Raw genomic sequence first — 18,487 nt, forward strand, 5'->3', positions numbered from 1 at the left:
TGAGATGCAGCCGCAAAAAAGGGCAAAGAAGAGGAGGAAACGCAAACAGAGCGGTTTGGGCACCGGCTTGTTTCCTCCAGGGGGCACCACTTCAGACTTGTGCACCCTTTTTTTGTCCTCCTTGACAAGGTGGTCACAGATGTTTTTCCATAGTTTCCTGCAGTTTTTCCATGTCTTGTCTTTTCCTATAGTCTCTGCAACTCTCTCCAGGAACCATCTGAGAATCTCTATGCTCCCCCAATAATGACAGGTCATAGAGATGTCTGTAGAGATGGACCTTTTCAAATGACACGCCACTAAACGAGAGCTGCATGCCAGTGTTTCTGGCATGTGTCGCCCCGCCCAAGGACAGGAGCAGCGAACAGAAACTTGGCTTCATTCAAGCAGAAGATCCACTTCGCAGTGCAATGGCATTGTGGGTGAGAGCAGAAGAGAAGTAAAGAGAGTGAGAAAGCACATGGTTACTTGTCTTTGTTGGCAATTGGTGGCAGCTATCGAGCCAATTCACTGAGGCAGTATGAGGGATACAAGAGGCCCATTCAGGACAAAAAAGGATGAAGGCTGTGAGGCAGAGTCGAGGAGGAGTTTGAGGATGTTTGTAACATGTGAAAGACGCAAAAATGAAAAACAGAAAACGGATTTTCTCCGGATTAATAAGCAGCACAATCTATATGCAGAGGACAATGACGAAGTGATCGAGAGAGTCTGTGTGATCTCCGCAGTGGAATGAAAATGTTACATCCTGCACCGCCCCCCACCTGAATCCTCTGGAGGATTTGTTGCTTTGAATGCGTTTGAGCGGAGAATCTCCCGCTGCGTTGTGCATGCGTGGAAGAACACCTCAGGAGAAAGTCCGGACCCTATTCTCCTGAGGTCCTCCAGAGGACATGTTACTATACAAGTATCCATCAGTAAGACGGATTCCAAGGTACAGCGGTGTGCAATGGAGGAGTCAGACCAGCCACGTTATTGGACACAATATAGAGAGCGGGAGAGAAATGGGGAGAACTTGGAAGAGAAATAAGAGCACAGCAGGAGAGGGGGGGAGGTTAGATGATGTTATGGAAGATGGATGTCATCAGAGCACAGAAGCCAACTGTCAGACCAGACAGAATCTCCAGCAGTGATGAATATTAAGGTTTACATCTGTAGAATTTGATATAATTTGTTCAGGTCGAGGTATAAATAAAATGTTAATGATCATCACGTCATATTTTAATTAGAGATTTTGTTAGATTTTTAACGGCAGACTCTCATTACTCTTGTTTTATGACCAGGATTGGAGAGAGCAGAGGAGATGAGGAGAGCAACAGACAGATGAAAGTGTAGAGCTGGAGAGGTGAAGAGGAGGAGAGTATCAGACACGATGGAGCAGTTTGTCATAGTTCATTGCGCGATATACGCATCGCAAAAGTCAGCTTGAACTCCGATAAATGGTGCCATGCATTAACGCTCTGCATGTGAATATATTTGGCCAATCAGATGGAGCCATATTGCCCTCGATAATAAATTAAAGATATTCAGATTATTGACGGCCTTGTTGCCATGTCACCCTAACAGAAGCAGTAATTGACGACCTGTGCTTCCCCATTCATTTCCTGTGGAAAACAGGGTCTTGGCTCTTGTTCATACACTGTAAAAATCGTTTATTTGGTTTTACTAAATTGTATTATGTCAAGTGGTTGCACAAAATAAATGTATCCAAATCAAGACATAGATATATTGATTGTACTTATTTTTTTTCAGTAACTTAAAATTAATTTTAAAAATGCACTAAGGGTTCAATAACACATTCAACTCTGTTAAATAAGCCAGATGAAACATGCAACATTTACAAGAGGTCAGAATCCATTTTTTAAAGGAGGCTGGATGCACAACGCTGCTTTGAACCAAGGCATTTTCCACATGAATGATTACAGGAACGGGTGTTTGGAAGACATCACAGGGCTTTTGTGCGAGCCTTTGTGACACAACAATACGTCGCATTACAAAGAAACTAATTATTTTTGAGAGTATTTACAATTTCGAAAAAAAAGAGAAGCTGGGGGGGGGGGGGGGTGTTCTGTCTAATTATAGCTTGACCCCCTCATACAGCAGGGTCAAAATTAATTTACAGATACATTGTGTAATCAGAGTTAATCAGAAAGTGTTCTAATTTACAGTACATTTAGCTTAACACGTAGGTAACATAACAAGATTATACACAAGAGGCTCCAGCGGGGAACATTATTAATGAGTGTGTAGGCGGTGAAGCCTTACCACTCAATAGGATTTCAATTTGCTTTTCATTCATGACATCTACTCAATGACATGTTTATGCCTGTGTAGCAGAGAGTCGTCATCCAGGATCAGTTACAACGATCAGTTACAGAGAATCAGCCGCAACGTTGGACTTTTCACATGGACAAAAACCAACGGGCACTGCACTGGTGATGAAAGACTAAAATGAAAGACGTCTGCATGTAGGCTGCAACTCTCATTTGTTACACATCTTCAAATGTGTTGCCTTTTTGCAAACTAATTGCTACAGGCCAAGACATCAGCTGCCCCATTAATGCTCATCGGCAGCAGAGGAAGGAGGAGGATGAAAAAGATGGCCGATAGAGACTGATGTTTGTGTTTTCACAGTTTTCATGTCAGGAATATGATTTAATTGGACATTTTTTTGTTTTCAGAGAGAGATTTTAATGAGTTCATGTGCTGCAGAGACTTTGCTGCTTATTTAATTTTTTTATTTCTGTTCGGACTTTATTCCTTGAAAAAAATATATATATAATATGAGTAAGAACCAGTAAGATCATCAATAAAGAACTTGATATGGCTCACTGTATTATTAAAATAAGATACACCCTGACCCTCTACACTGCGTTGCCACTCAACATAAGCTCTCCAGAGCCTGAGGGGAAAACCTGCATATTTGAGGTATATCAGATGGATGCATGGGCCATGCAGTCACATCGTTTGACCAATCAGATAAACCCACTCGCTGTCAGCTTCCATCTGATGAATAGGTGTCAATGTGGTGGAGACTGTGATGGCTGAGGAGCACATATGAAATGTACAGGACTGTCTCAGAAAATTAGAATATTGTGATAAAGTTCTTTATTTTCTGTAATGTAATTAAAAAAACAAAAATGTCATGCATTCTGGATTCATTACAAATCAACTGAAATATTGCAAGCCTTTTATTCTTTTAATATTGCTGATTATGGCTTACAGCTTAAGAAAACTCAAAAATCCTATCTCAAAAAATTAGAATATTTCCTCAGACCAAGTAAAAAAAAAGATTTATAACAGCAAAACAAAATCAAACATTTGAAAATGTCCATTAATGCACTCAGTACTTGGTTGGGAATCCTTTTGCACGGATTACTGCATCAATGCGGCGTGGCATGGAGGCAATCAGCCTGTGGCATTGCTTAGGGTTTATGGATGCCCAGGATGCTTCAATAGCGGCCTTTAGCTCATTTGCATTGTTGGGTCTGGTGTCTTTCAGCTTCTTCTTCATAATACCCCACGAATTCTCTATGGGGTTCAGGTCAGGGGAATTGGCAGGCCAATCGAGGACAGTAATGCCATGGTCAGTACACCAGTTACTGGTGGTTTTGGCACTGTGGGCAGGTGCCAGATCATGCTGGAAAATGAAATCCTCATCTCCATAGAGCTTTTCAGCAGACGGAAGCATGTAGTGCTCTAAAATCTCTTGGTACACAGCTGCATTTACTCTGGACTTGATGAAACACAGTGGACCAACACCAGCAGCTGACATGGCTCCCCAAACCATCACTGACTGTGGGAACTTCACACTGGATTTCAAGCAACTTGGATTTTGCTCCTCTCCAGCCTTTCTCCAGACTCTGGCGCCTTGACTTCCAAATGAAATACAACACTTGCTTTCGTCTGAAAAGAGGACTTTGGACCACTCTGCAACTGTCCAGTGCTTCTTTTCCATAGCCCAAGTCAGACGCTTCTTCCGTTGTCTTGAGTTCAGAAGTGGCTTGACCATGGGAATACGGCTATTGTAGCCCATTTCCCGGACACGTCTGTGAACAGTGGCTTTTGATACCTGGACTCCAGCTTCAGTCCACTGTCTTTGAAGCTCCCCCAAATTCTGGAAGCGACCCTTCTTCACAATGCTGTTAAGGCTGCGGTCATCTCTCTTGGTTGTGCAGCGTTTCCTGCCACATTTCCCCCTTCCAACAGACTTTTTGTGGATGTGCTTTGAAACTGCACTCTGTGAACAGCTTGCTCTTTGAGAAATTTCTTTTTGTGTCTTACCCTCCTGATGGAGGGTGTCAATGATGGTCCTCTGGACAGCAGTCAGATCAGCAGTCTTCCCCATACTTGTGATTTAGTTTACTGAACCAAGCGTTGGTTCAGTTGGTTCAAGAGTGTTTTTCAAGGCTCAGGAAACCCTTGCAGGTGTTTCGAGTTAATTAGACGATTCAAGTGATTAGTTGAATACCCTACTAGTATACTTTTTCATGATATTCTAATATTTAGAGATAGGATATTTGAGTTTTCTTAAGCTGTAAGCCATAATCAGCAATATTAAAAGAATAAAAGGCTTGCAATATTTCAGTTGATTTGTAATGAATCCAGAATGCATGACATTTTTGTTTTTTTAAATTGCATTACAGAAAATAAAGAACTTTATCACAATATTCTAATTTTCTGAGACAGTCCTGTATATGCTCACTTCACTATCTGCTCATTTATTGCAAGTCAGATCGTCATCTCAATACTGAACAATGTTATTGCACACAGGTTTTTCTTATATCATGCAGGTCTAGCACAAATTATCTGAACCTCGGGGACCATTAGTCAAAAACATAATAAATCTAGTCTAATGCAAAGGTTTTGTTCTGCTATAAATCTGAAATACCTGCTGTAGAATTAGTTAGTCTTTGCTGAATTGCTGATCCTTAAAAGAAGCAGTTTGTGGCTAATTATACTGCAACTTTAAAACAAAACACCTAGAAAGCAAACAATTACACTTGAGACCATCTATTTTAGGTATAGTAGGTTGTTTGTTTTGTACAAAATACACTGATAAGTATGTTCAAAATTCGAAAATTCTGTCCATCATTGCTTTTAAGCTGCTTTCAGTCATGCACTGGACTCCAGATAATCTCCTGACATTCTCCAGAGGAACTGTATATGAGACACAGATGTCCGAGTCAGAGCTTCTCCTGCCAGCCCCCAAATAAAAACTATGTCCGAATGAGCATCGGGTCTGAAAATATGTGGATCAATTATGATAATAACTGTCCACTTGATGGAGGTAAGACTGCTGCCAAAATTGGATGCTTTCTGCTATGTGGCTGTGTCAGGGGTAAAAGATATTGAAATGTCTGAAAATGAAAGTCGATATTGATATGCTGGAGAGTTTCTAAGACTGGTGCTATTTCCACCCCCTGCATGGACGGTCTGCTTTGGAGTGCATTGCAAAGCCATGCTGAATGCCGATAATGTCCCTGTGCATACTGAAGATTAAAATGGCATCATGTCTTAGCATATGTGTACGTGTGTGTGTGTGTGTGTGTGTGTGTGTGTGTGTGTGTGTGTGTGCGCGCGCATATATATCGGTTCCTGGAGCAGGCAAGGAAATGATAAGACTCCAGAGGCTGGAGAACAGAACAGTTGCACACAGCATGCATACAGACTGTATATTTATGCATGTACTGACCTATGAAGCCAGATGAGGGAGGATTGGGCTGGATGTTCTCCTGAGTGTTGCCCTGAATCACATCCCAGAGTTGCCACACGTAGCCGGGGTGAAGGATGTAGAACGCCTGGCCAGGATGGAGCTTGCGGTGCTCCACGTACGGACCAAACAGGTTGTAGTCTGGACTGGTGTACCACTGACAAGGAGGAGACAGGAAATTAGAATTAAAATTAAAGTGGTAAGGTGAAATTGAAAACACAGCCCTGGAGTCAGTGGAAGAAGTTGGTCCCCTTTAACTCAAAGAAGTATTTTACTCACTGAGACTTGATTTGAAGGTTTGAGCATCACTGTGCAGAATGGTGTACAGAACTGTGCAAACCTAACAGGCTCTTCTTTTTGCCCCTGCCTGTTGGTTTGTTTGTTAATCAGCAGGATTATGCAAAAACTACTTAACAGATTTCCGTGACACTTGGAAGTTTGGGCCAAGAAAGAACTTTGAGTGTGCATCGCAATAAAGTAGCGGATCCAGGAAATTCGTAACATGATGAAAGTCGGATTTTGACATTTTCGCCAATTCCCAAGGGAATAATGAATGTATCTAGATGAGAAACAAAGCATATTTATGGCACTGATATCTATGAGTCTGTGAAATTAGGTTCCAATACAAATAAAGATTCCAAATTAAAATCTGGATTTACAAACTTTAGTTTTGGTTTCATAAGGGGATAGGTTTTTTTCAACCGATGTATGGTAACAAAGTCTGTTTATATGCAGACACTGAGACATCCCGAGTCCACAGAGGAACTGAGGCAACCTGCCGAGGTGCTGAGAACAAAACAACCAAGTACCTTGAAAAAATGTGGGTAACAGCAAAAATTAGATACCGAGGCAGCTGTAACTCAAACGGAGTCCTCCACTAATCCGTCGGTTCGATTCCTGTCTCCCCCATTTCTAATGTCCAAGTGTCCTTGGTAGTAACCCCAAATTGCCCCCCCACAGCTGAACCGGTGGTGTATGATTGATGTATGTTAGAGAAAGTGCTAAATGGTTGGATGGTACACAACATATATATTCTTATATAGGTGCTATGTCAACCAGGCAATCAAATTGATTGTGGGGTGAAAAGGTGATGTGAAAATGCACTGCGAGAAGCTCAGTGAACACAACAAAAAGTCCTATGTTTATCTATTCATCTTTTATTCATCTTTCTGATGAACTTCAGATCTTTTATCAGACCTGAAGGAGAAAGTTTGCTTTGTCTAAAACAAAGCTGGATTCGAGTGACTCTTATACGAGTCATATTTTTACTTAACATATCCACATTGTGTTTTATTTGTCAGCAACTGATCCTTTTCAGAAAAATCAAGGATTTAAAACAAATAAAAGAGACGCACAATGATGCTCCGGTATGAACAAATCCAGGAGAGGCAGTTTCATAACTCCTCTTCAAAGAGAACAATATTTCTTCGTGCTGAGTGGTTGGACAGTCGCTGTGGCTCTGCTCGACATTTCATTCGTATTCCTGTTTCACAGTTAAGTCGTAGCCTGATGTTTTATTAACACATGTTTTTTGTCGTAACTCTTATATGATAAAGATAAATAAATGATGTATGACGTACAGTCACTGGTGTGCACAGAACATAATGGCCCTAAAACACAGTTCATGTAATGTACCAAAATAGCCAATAATATACAAATAACAAAACATTTGTAAACTCTGTCTGCAGGGAGCCTGTTGACCTTGTTCTACAAACATCAACGCAAAGTTCAGACATCATTATTCTGGCTTGTAAGCGTCTGAGCTGCAGGCGAACAGAGATGACATCAGATCCTTTCTTGGGCCTAGTCTACATCACTGCGGATATTATGTGCCCCATTCAAACTACCTTTATTTTACAAACTATGTGCATATAGACGAGAACACAAACAGCTACAAAAGTTCAAACAACCATGCCGGGCCAGTAGATTGCGACATAGCAATCTACGAAGAAAAAATGATAAAACACATACCACATAACAACAGAGAGGATATATATATATTTGTAAAAGCACATTCGTATTCATAATAGATGCTTTGGAATGAAACAAGCGACAAGAGGCTGTGATCAACCAACAACTGTCCTATTTGCATGATGGCAAGAAAAAGAGAGGCCCCAAGGGACAAAATCCAATTTTGCAGCTGGAAACAGAAGTATGTCATACCTGACTGGAAGATCTGACAGGGGATTCCGGCATAACTGGCCCAAAAGATAAGACTGTTGTCAGCATCAACAATCCGTCAAATACCGAAAAAGAACGCTGCGACACAATTAATATTGGGTGAGGAAGACGCCTGTGAATGTCGGTGCAGTGATGCCAAATTTATGTACAAAATTGTGATATAGCATAGCAGTGCTAACCAACCGTATAGGGAAACTAATACATAGCTGCCAGTTGTTGTTGTTGTTTTCTGGCGCAGGCTCATTACACAAAGCAACAATGGGAAAGCAACACTCCGTTTAACATGTACACAGAAATCAGTCTTTTTAAAATGTTGTGAGTTAACACGCAGTTTGCACGCAGACGAGAAACGCAAAGGAAACATTTTGTTTTGCAATAATATCTGCGTTAGTGTGGACAAGGTCTTAGCGGCCTGAACTCCTAAATCAGAGGTTCCCAAACTTTTCAGCACATCACCCCAAAGAAACCAGTAATTTGGTAAAGCCCTGACGTAGAAGGCTTGTTGGTTAGGCTATGTCGCTGCCCTCAGTGCTTTCGGATGTGAATACAGAAGCGTTTGAAGCCGGGTCCCCCTCCTCCCTGATGAGTTATACACAGAGTTATCAGTGTAATCTTAAAAGAGCAGTAAACCCCAACAGATTGTAACAGATACAGGCTCGTCTCACTATGATGAAAAAGGTGTTGTCAAAGCCTCTTCCCAACAGACTTAATAAAATAATCACCAAACTGATCCGATCTGATAAGGTCGGCTTTTTCCCAACGGATTCAAGAGAAATTCTTTTATTATCCTGCCGGAACATCTTTGTGTTTAATGTCTCAGTTTGGTTTGATAAAAAGAAGCAGCTTTGAGTTGTCAACAGTAACAAAACTGTCTCACAAAAATGTATGGATGCTCTTAACGACAATGTTGCACACAGAAAATCTCTGTCTATGCCTGACAACACTCAACACCTCTGTTCTACGAAGGGCCTTCTGGTTGCCCGTTTTCTGTGTTTCCCTTTCATTTTGCCATATGGCCTCTTTGTGCATGTAAAAAAGTCTGCTAAGAGACAAAGGCCACAGTCTGCGTCTCTTTTTCAGCTGGAATTCCTGTCTTTTTTCCCCACAAAGCATCGACATCACCAATCAAAATGTAACATACCTGCCTGCTGGCATATATTTGTACAGCAGAACAGATGCTATTGCTTCCATGGCTACAGGGACATTTACAGCTAATCATCTGCTAAAAATCTCTAAATTGCCCAATTTCTTTTTGGGAAGAATTTGTTTGTACTTTGTTGCGTTTACTGGTTGAGCAAAGATGACTTGATTGTATTCTATAAAAGCTAATTTATGCTCAACGTTAGATAGTCATATGGAAACGGACTGAGCATTCTGTCCATGTGTTCAGTTTGTACGTATTTGTGAACACCTTCTGAAAGGTTACAGATAAGGACGTAACGGAGCAGTGCCACCAGAAATTGTAGGGGGCAGTGTAGCGAATAGCTCAAGAGATGACCAAATCACATGAGGTAGAAATTTCAACAATGGTGGTAAGAAACTGCAGACATCTATATGATGCTACTTTGTTAAGAGGTATATTATCACAACCTCCCCCACGTCGCCATGTTCTTTGTTGTCAAACTCCACTCTGCGCTGCCCTCTAGTGGATGTATTGCTTAACAACCACAACTTAACACACGTCTTAATGTAAAGAACAAATTCGAGGTATGTGGGCAGCGACGGTTACATCGTTTAAAACTGACGTAATCTCTTTTTGTAAACGCAGCATAAATTAGCCTTAATCCTGCTGCTTACCCGCCGACATGTTGTATAAACATATATGATCCTGCGCAATGAATCAAACCCTAAGTGATGTAATTAGTGTGTTGTGTATTGATAAAAATGAAGGTCAGTTATAACAGTTCCAATCCCATCCTGTAATTTATCTTTCTTATACATTAACACTGTTGTTAATTGTATTATATCACCTCTATTGCAACAGTAGAGATGGAGGAGATGCACAGATGCACACAACAATGTTTAGGTTTCCATAGATACCATCAAATGAAGTACCAATTACAGTATATACAATAATGTTATTGTATTTTAGTATGGTAGTTAGTTTACAAAATTATACTAAATACACACATTATATTTATTTGGAACTAGATTAGCGTGTGGTTAAAGGTTAACCCTATATTTATAATATATTTTGATTGTTCTCCATTTTGACTGCAATAGGTTTCATTTGTTTTTATTCTCATCTTGTTTCTTATTAAGTATTAGGTATCCCTTCATATACAAACACGTCTACTAAATAAGATTACATGAGAGCATTAAGTCCTCAAGACAGACTGACCCCCAAAAAGAATATAAAACTAACCCTTCACCCGGCAACAACATACTCCAATCCTGTGCTTTGTCATGGAGGCTTTGTTCAGCTTTAGGTTCCCTCCCATTAATTACCTCCACTGTTGCGACCCACCACAGTTTCACAATGAACCAATTAGCCGATTTTTTTATACTCTTTTCTTTAGTTGGCTTTACAAAATGTGGCATATAAGGGCTTCACCTGCTTCTGACAAAGCTGTATTGTGCGATGATGCTGGAAATCTTTAGAAAATGAGATAACAAGCTAAAGGCCTCCGCATCTCCGGGAAACTCAAAGTTGCAGTCCTGCTGATTTGAAGGGACTATTCAGAAAATGGAGGTTATTAAGAACAGACAGAGTTTTGTCGGTTTTAATATTCCAATACATTTTCCAGATGATTCAAATCATTAAGAGAGCAGGCCACCTGCACCATGCAAATCAATTTTAATTGCAACATGCAGTTTTTAATTTATTAACGTGATCGTGGGGATCATTGATTGTAGCAGCAAATCATTCCCTGAATAACAATTGTAAGGAGAGAAAAAATTGAAGAGGATGCAGCGAGAGAAAAAAAAGAAGCTTTTTATATACAGTCTATGGTGGAGACACGTGCAGTCATGTGTCAGAACCATTAGGAGGGCAGGTGGAAGTCAGGTGGAGGAAGAGATGGATAAGAGCAGACAGTGAGAATGACAAAGAGGGGGCAGCTGGAGGAGCAGGGTCAACTATAGTGGTGGTAAGTATTGATAGTATGTTTGTGTTGGAATGACCACTGTGCTCCTGTGGTGGAGCGGCAAACTAAAGGAAACGCTCCACACATTAAATGAACATTATTAGAACCTTTCCCATCCTCTCACCATGACCTTGGTTTCACAGCAACCTACCTTGTGTAAGTTGACAGTGTAAGGTGCAGGGTCCCAGGCCACCAGCGTCACATTCTTGTAGATGGAGCTTGTGTTGAATCGATGCTTCGGATTGGCCAGAATCTGTAACGGGATATATGACGTGAAAAATTTCAATTGAAACCAGCGTCACAGCCAGAATCTCAACAATCTGGGAGGAGTCACGGAAGCCAATTAGCACAGCTTAGCATAAGGACTAGTAACAAGAGGTTTCCATTTGCAAATCACTTCTATTTTCATTATTTACCATCAGATCCATATTCAAACAGTGTTTCAATGGCCCTGCATTCATTAATGACTCCTTAATATGCATCACACAAGGCTAGACTCCCACTCACCTGCGAGTTGATGATGCGGATGGTGGTTTTGTTCCCCACGTCTCTCTCGTATCCGTCTGTAGGTGCAGCATTGAACCGTAACACTGCATCATGAGTGTCTGAAAGTCAAAACACAGACCACAGCGCTTGAAGCAGGTAATGAACTGACCTAGAGTTAGACATGCTATTATAACAGCATACAGGAAATATGAATACAACTGACGGGTATTGTCCGATAAGATATTTAAAATACATTTGTCACTCTATATGTTAGGTAACGTCGTATTCACAAAGGTGCACTGAGGCTCACTCTCAAATCTGCCCACGGTTTGCACACACACACACACACACACACACACACACACACACACACACACACACACACACACACACACACACACACACACACACACACACACACACACACACACACACACACACACACACACACACACACACACACACACACACACACACACACACACACGGTCTCCACGCCCCAAAGCATACTTTATCATCTGGTACAATGATTTACAAAATTCACTTCACGTTGTATCGAAGAAGAATTCAAACTAGAGATTGAGACCATAACCTCTGTATGAAAATGTTCAGTGACCGAACAAATCAAGTAAGAGTCATTTTCTCATCGTCTTCTTAGAAACTGACTTCATTTTGAAAACAATGGAGTCGACCTTTACTGGTCATTAAAGAGAACACAAGTCACTTCCGTATTGGCTTCACTATCCGGACCGTAGATCGTATATACAAAGATGGACGACCTGTCAGCTCCCCAAATATAAAACCATAGCTTCTCGATAGTCTCCTGGTGGTTGGCTGCAATAAAGGTCATAAAGCCCACCTCCTCCAAATTAGTGGACGGGACATGGACCACACAAAAAAGTCAAAGTGACAGCTGAGACTGACTCGTGCAGCTCCAGCCACTGCACAGACTGTGGCTCCAAATGCACAGGATGGAGGCGTTTCAATGCCGAAATTAAATATTTGTAAAAGAATTTACAAAGTAACTCTGTATTTTACGTCCACGTGTTGTTTGTGTTGTTCTTATAAGGTTCTTCACAGTTCGAACTCGTCAGCTTGACGGATGGTTGTAGTAATAATTAGGAGCTTGTAATTTCTGCTAGTCTGTTGGTCAATCCTTCAGCTCCATCGACCCCCCCCCCCCCCCCCCCGTTCCTCATTGATCTGACACCAGAATAGATGATGCTCCAGCTTCTGATCTAATTCTCCTTCATCACTGACATCAGTCGACTGTTACAGGATCATTTGACATTCACTACGACACTGTGGACTGACAACACTCAGGAAACATGTGCTCATGAGCTTGTCATTGAGTTTGCCCTCCCTGGTTCCAGGGTGATGCAGTAAACATGTCTGCTACCCGACGACCACACTAATTTTCAAATTTCCTCAAAAGCAAAGCTTGTTTATGAACATGCAGCATGCATTATTCATTTGATGTTTTCATTTGTGTTTTCTTTTTATAAACTCTTTTATATGTTTTAGGTATTCTGTTTTATTTCTTCTTTGCATTTATTTATGATCATTATTTTTTCATTTAACTATTTTCACAATCTATTAATTTCTAGTTTGCATATATTTTTTAATAATGTTTTATTGATGTTTGCACTGATTAGTATGGATGGTCTGGAGATGAGTCTGTTTTACACACATAACTACAATTGCTAATTATTAGCCTACAATTGTTTCACATAATTACAGAATTTAACTGATGATGCTTTGAGACAAACACATCAGGCAACAACATCCAGCCTTCCAGACGTGTTCATGCCTAAATATTTCTATGAATATTTGTCAGTCATTTTAAGACTCGTCTGCCTTTTAACCCTTAAAAATAAAGTGATGCTTCACTTTAGATTCCATTTTTCAGGTAGTGGGCTGGCAAACACTTTTATTCTGTCTCAGATGAGCCCTCCAGGTTTGAACCTGCCAAGTGCTTCAACGCAAAGAGAAATGTTAAAAATACAACCTGAGTATAAATAGTCAAAAGTGAGATATAACCTCATCATAACAGAATAAAATTACCTGACTCAAAGCTTTGAAACTGGTCTGAAGTGCAGTAATTGTCAGACAATTGGGTTTCAAATAAAACGGTAAAAAGGTTTTATTTCGGTATTTTATCATTTCAAAGCTTTTAGTTTCTATCGCCAATTAAATCCTGCAAAAAAGTGAAGAACGTTGAACGCTGAAAAATGAGGAAATAAACATTGCATATAAAAGTAGTTTTTACAGAAAACTATTAGTCTTCTTGCATCTAGTGGCAATTTCACATTGTGATTTATTGAATTATTGGGCTGGCTGTGGCTCAGGAGGTAGAGAGGGTCATCCACTGACAAGAAGGTCGGTGGTTCGATCTCTGGTCGGCATTTTGTAGTATCCTTTGGCAAGACATTGAACCGTGAATTGCCTCTGGCTATGCTGACAGTGTATGAATGGTTAATGTGAGTAGAAGAGCTGTGTGTAGTAACGCTGTATGAATGTGTGAACGTGCTTTGAGACATCTCTATATAAATCAAGTCCACTTGCTATTCATAAAGTTTATCCGAACAATCCACTAAAATCAAACTGCAGAAAAACACATTTCTGAAGCTTAATAAAACCGTCACAGTTTCTGACATTAAAGTATTCACAAAGCTCACATCGGCGACATTCAATCAAGAATTGAGCTGATCTCCAGTCAGGAGCTCACCTCCCTCGTCTTTTAGTATTTATGACGGGCACCGGTTCGGATATTCTGCTGACTTTGCATTTACGTCAGCGTATTTGGAAGTTGTTAATATTAATGGCTGCAAGTAAACAGCGGCTTTCTCCAGCTGCAAGTGGCCCGTGTGAGGGAACTCATTAACACAAGCATTATTCATACTCTGACAGGATGATGTATTAAGGTGATGCAAAGGGTCCGTCCATCAGGGTCACTCAGATTAAACCTGCATGAGCCCGCTGCTGCTCTGCTGATGTTAAAGTACATATACACACACACACACACACATTATAAATGAATTTTACAGTTATCGTGACTGAGATGCAGAATTTTTACAACACTCTGGGACTCGTTAAAGACGTGAAAAATCAAATAAGGTTTTGTTGATTGTTTGATCTCTTATACAGTTGATGCAGTTGCTAGTTTTGCTTTCAACTCAATACAACTGTCACTGATTAGATGCTGCTAGTTTCACTTACTCCAAAGCAGAGGTAGAGGAAGCGCTTCAACATTTTACTTAAGGAAAAGTACTAACAAATAAACAAAAAATGTAGTTAGGTAACAGTACCTTAAAAAAATTACCACATTCACTTTGCTACATTAAAAGTAAAAGTACTTGCAGAGTGTAGCCGGTTCCCTTTTACTACATCAACTGTGCCGACTGTATATTTGGTTTTATACAATAATAATCTAACACTGTCTTATTAATAAAGAACGCTGCAGATGATGCTTCTGAAATCGCGTTGCCATAATTATTAATGGCTGGAAGAGTCCATTGTCGCAGACGTGCTGTGCTCTCGTTGAAGGAGGCGGGGTCTTATGTTACCTTCCCACTCGGATTGGATCGGTGGAAAAATTCCCCGCTTATTATTAACTACTTTTAGAAATGTAAAACATAACGTGAACATGTAATGCAAGGCTTTGTAAAAATGTAGTGAAGTGCAGTAGAAAGTACATATACTTGCGGATACATGAAAATGTACTTAAGTACAGTATTTAAGTGAATGTACTTCGTCATGTCCCACCATTGCTTCAAAGTTCGGGAACTTTTTATGTCTCCAAAGTGTCAGAGGACAACGACCTGCAGTCGATGTCTGTTGTGATGAATGTTGTCCGTTCATGTTTCGTCCAAGTCAGAAGGATCTTTCTAAAATTAAAATCCTTTTGTCACCTGCTAATAAATTTGGTTTGACCTCGACTATAATATAATTCACAGCACTGGTATCAATCATGACTCCAGTTATTACTGTATCATATCTCTTACCCGACCTCCTTTCACCGGCTTCATGTTAGGTTATAAATTCCCATGATGCACTCACACTGAAGGTTTTAAATGGCCTTGGTCCAATAACATCGCGGACCCGTTAACCTGTTCTGTGCAGGAGAGTCACCAGTATCCACAGATGAAGCCTTGGTGGAAATATAACTTGTACATGCTGAAGAGTTTTGAGGGTTTTAGCTTTACATATGGAATTAGGCACACGGTTTGTGTATACAACTTGGGTTTTTGTATATAACTTGGGTTGAAAAATGTTCCACATGTCCTGGTTTTATGCTTTTATCTTTTCCATTGTATCTTATTTTTCTACTTTTTCTAATTGTTTTTTTGTTTCATGTACTAATTGGGTCTACAGCATGTAAATGTTCCCTTTAACCTTGTTAAAGAACTGCTCTGTAAACAAATTATCATCACTGAGAAATCAAACCAATTAAAACTAATAAATTAAACTCATAACGGAATGTTGATTACAGAGTAATTATTATGAGGTCATTCATAAGCAGCTAATTCAAACCCTCAGGTTTTTTTCTCTGACTGAAGTTGGAAAAATTGGATGCCACAGTGACAAACTAATACAAAATTAGAGAAAATAAATGAAAGACTATTTATGTGATTATAGTTTTGTTCAAATTAATTAATTGCATTATAAAACCAGAGAAAATTGGTGCAGTAAAATTGAACTTATTACTTTCTGAGTCCCAGAGTCAAATCCACGGTGTAATTTTTAATATTTCCACTGAAGTCAACAGACACAAAATGGTTGTATTCAGTTCTACCATGGGCCATAATGAGCATAATGTTTACAGAAAACACGAACTAAGACGAGAGTCAGGGGCTTCACTCACAGAGACTGAGGGGTTCTTACTCATCACAAACCAGGATTTCACACTCCCAGAAATAATAATCAGCCCAAAGATCAAATATTTTCTTCAGCATTAATACCATCACTAATATTTCTTGGAGGACATTCAACACAAATCATATATTTTCTCCATCGCCTGTTGTGCTGAGGCTGCTGATCAGTCTCCTCACCACATGATGGCAGCCACGCGCCATCACACGTCCAGAAACCAAACCAAACGCTCGGTTCCACACGGTGAACCCGGAGCTGCAGCTGCTGAGAAACCCTGTAATCTAAATGTCAGCCAACCTGCGACTGGCAGGGAAAAGAGGGGGTGTGAATCTCTCACTGGCACATTGAGGTGAATTCGTGGCCTCTACACAGCTGCATCACGTGGGTCTGGGTTGTGTTGCAGTGTGAGGGGAAGGACAGCGGTGTGTAGACAGATCAATGCACTTTGATTTCCTGTTTAAGCCGAGACTGAGAATTAATGTGACAAAGTCGAGCTTTCCCCGACGCTCTGAGGCTCCATAATGATTAAATCCACTTTGTTACATTTGTCTCATTCATCAAGCTGCTAAGTTTCTAAAGTGTCCTCAAGAAAAATCTTTGTTAAGGACCGAACAGCACGAGGACACTGACCCAACAACACCCTGCTTCTGTTTGACTTACAGACATACGTGACGGCCCTCAGAGAGGATAGCCATTAAATAATATTTCAGTGTTCTCATATTGACTCTGAAGCCTCTTTCTTGTCTGTGGTTTACAGAATATGTGTGTCAGAAATTGGAAAAACAAAAATGTATGAAAATGTGACGCAGACATTCACTTCCTGTTTTTATGAGTAATACATTCATACAAATGGACAGAAACCAAAAACAAAGATGGAGGATGATGATACACCAGCACAGTTTAAACACAAGGTCTGGTTTCCAAAACTAAAACCTCTTTCCTCCTTAGGTGGAGGTTATGTTGTGTGCATTTCTTCTTCGACGTATTCATTGATTTCTCATAAATAATTCATGGTGCTTGATGAAAAAAGTCAGGCATGTTTGGGAGACTAATATTTATGAGTGTGTGCAATTTGGTGCAGATCCAAACAAAAATCTGTGGTTTCATAAGGGGACTGTTAGGACTTGCATTGGTTTACACCTACTGTGCATCCCTCTGGTTTCTCTCTGTGATTCTGAGTCAAATGTCCTTGTTACTCAGGTGTTAAAAATATAACTACAAATACCCAAATGTTAAACTGAGTAAGTCAAACACAGTCTCCTGGTGGGTATAATGCTCAGATTCAGTCAGATTTGCATTTTTCTTCACAAAAGAAGAACATTTCTTGCAGCGAGTGAACGGATCAGTTGGTTTCTGATGTTTTCATTGACACGGCACCAGATGTTTTTTCCACTGTGACCAGGTGTGGACGTTATACAGTTACTCTCGGTACTATAACACAGTTTGGTTTCTCTAGTACTTTCTGGAGTATTTTTAGTAGTTTTACTCCTAATCATTTCTAACTCAAGTGTATTAATTCACTACATTTAAAGTTTAAATGGTGACAAAGGAAGAGAAACAATGCTGCAGGCTAGTCCCAAATCAAACACAGCCACCGTGTTACGTGACCAACAGGTGCATGCTGGGTATGGCTAAAAACTAAATACTTAATATAAATAAATACTCAAATACAGAGGATGATTCCTTCAGCTGGAAAAATCTAAGTTCACTTCCATCGTCAGTGAAATGTGCACCAGCTTTCTGCTGTTTTTAATAACCCCTGATCTACCCTAGAGTCCATTAACAGTGAAGATGCATTGAAATACAAATACATATTAGCCAGGTTCTGCTTTAATTCAGTCGTTTCATCAGGTATCATTTATTAACCTTCCCCTTCTTAAATGTAGCACAGTAAAGGTTACTCATTTTACCACTATACTACTTCTAATAGAGTACAGTTAAAGTTATCTTATTTCTACTTAAGGAGTACTTTTACTTAAACACAATCTCCCAGGACTGACTGTGACAAAGAATCAAGTGATGGTTCATCAGATTTTCTGTGACAGGCCTCTCTTTCTAGGGAAATACAAAATGTCGCTATTTAGACATTTTAAAAAGGAATAAAACCGGCCTAATTAGTTCTAATGTATGTTCAGAGCAGCAGAATTCATAAGCA

The 18,487-nt window shown here is 40.0% G+C and overlaps 1 protein-coding gene across 2 annotated transcripts in view; it reads right to left on the bottom strand.

Annotated features, from left to right (window-relative positions):
• The window catches only part of st6gal2a (ST6 beta-galactosamide alpha-2,6-sialyltranferase 2a), a 61,129-nt gene that overhangs the window by 4,980 nt on the left and 37,662 nt on the right, over nucleotides 1-18,487 (bottom strand). For both annotated transcript variants that reach the window (XM_034573716.1, XM_034573715.1), the window contains exons 4-6: nucleotides 11,482-11,579; nucleotides 11,126-11,227; nucleotides 5,690-5,864 (exon numbers count right to left, since the gene is read on the bottom strand). In XM_034573716.1, coding sequence (XP_034429607.1) covers nucleotides 5,690-5,864; nucleotides 11,126-11,227; nucleotides 11,482-11,579 — 375 coding nt within the window. The remainder of the gene's footprint in view (nucleotides 1-5,689; nucleotides 5,865-11,125; nucleotides 11,228-11,481; nucleotides 11,580-18,487) is intronic.

Source organism: Hippoglossus hippoglossus, chromosome 21, assembly GCF_009819705.1.
Source record: "Hippoglossus hippoglossus isolate fHipHip1 chromosome 21, fHipHip1.pri, whole genome shotgun sequence".
Lineage (NCBI taxonomy): Eukaryota > Metazoa > Chordata > Actinopteri > Pleuronectiformes > Pleuronectidae > Hippoglossus > Hippoglossus hippoglossus.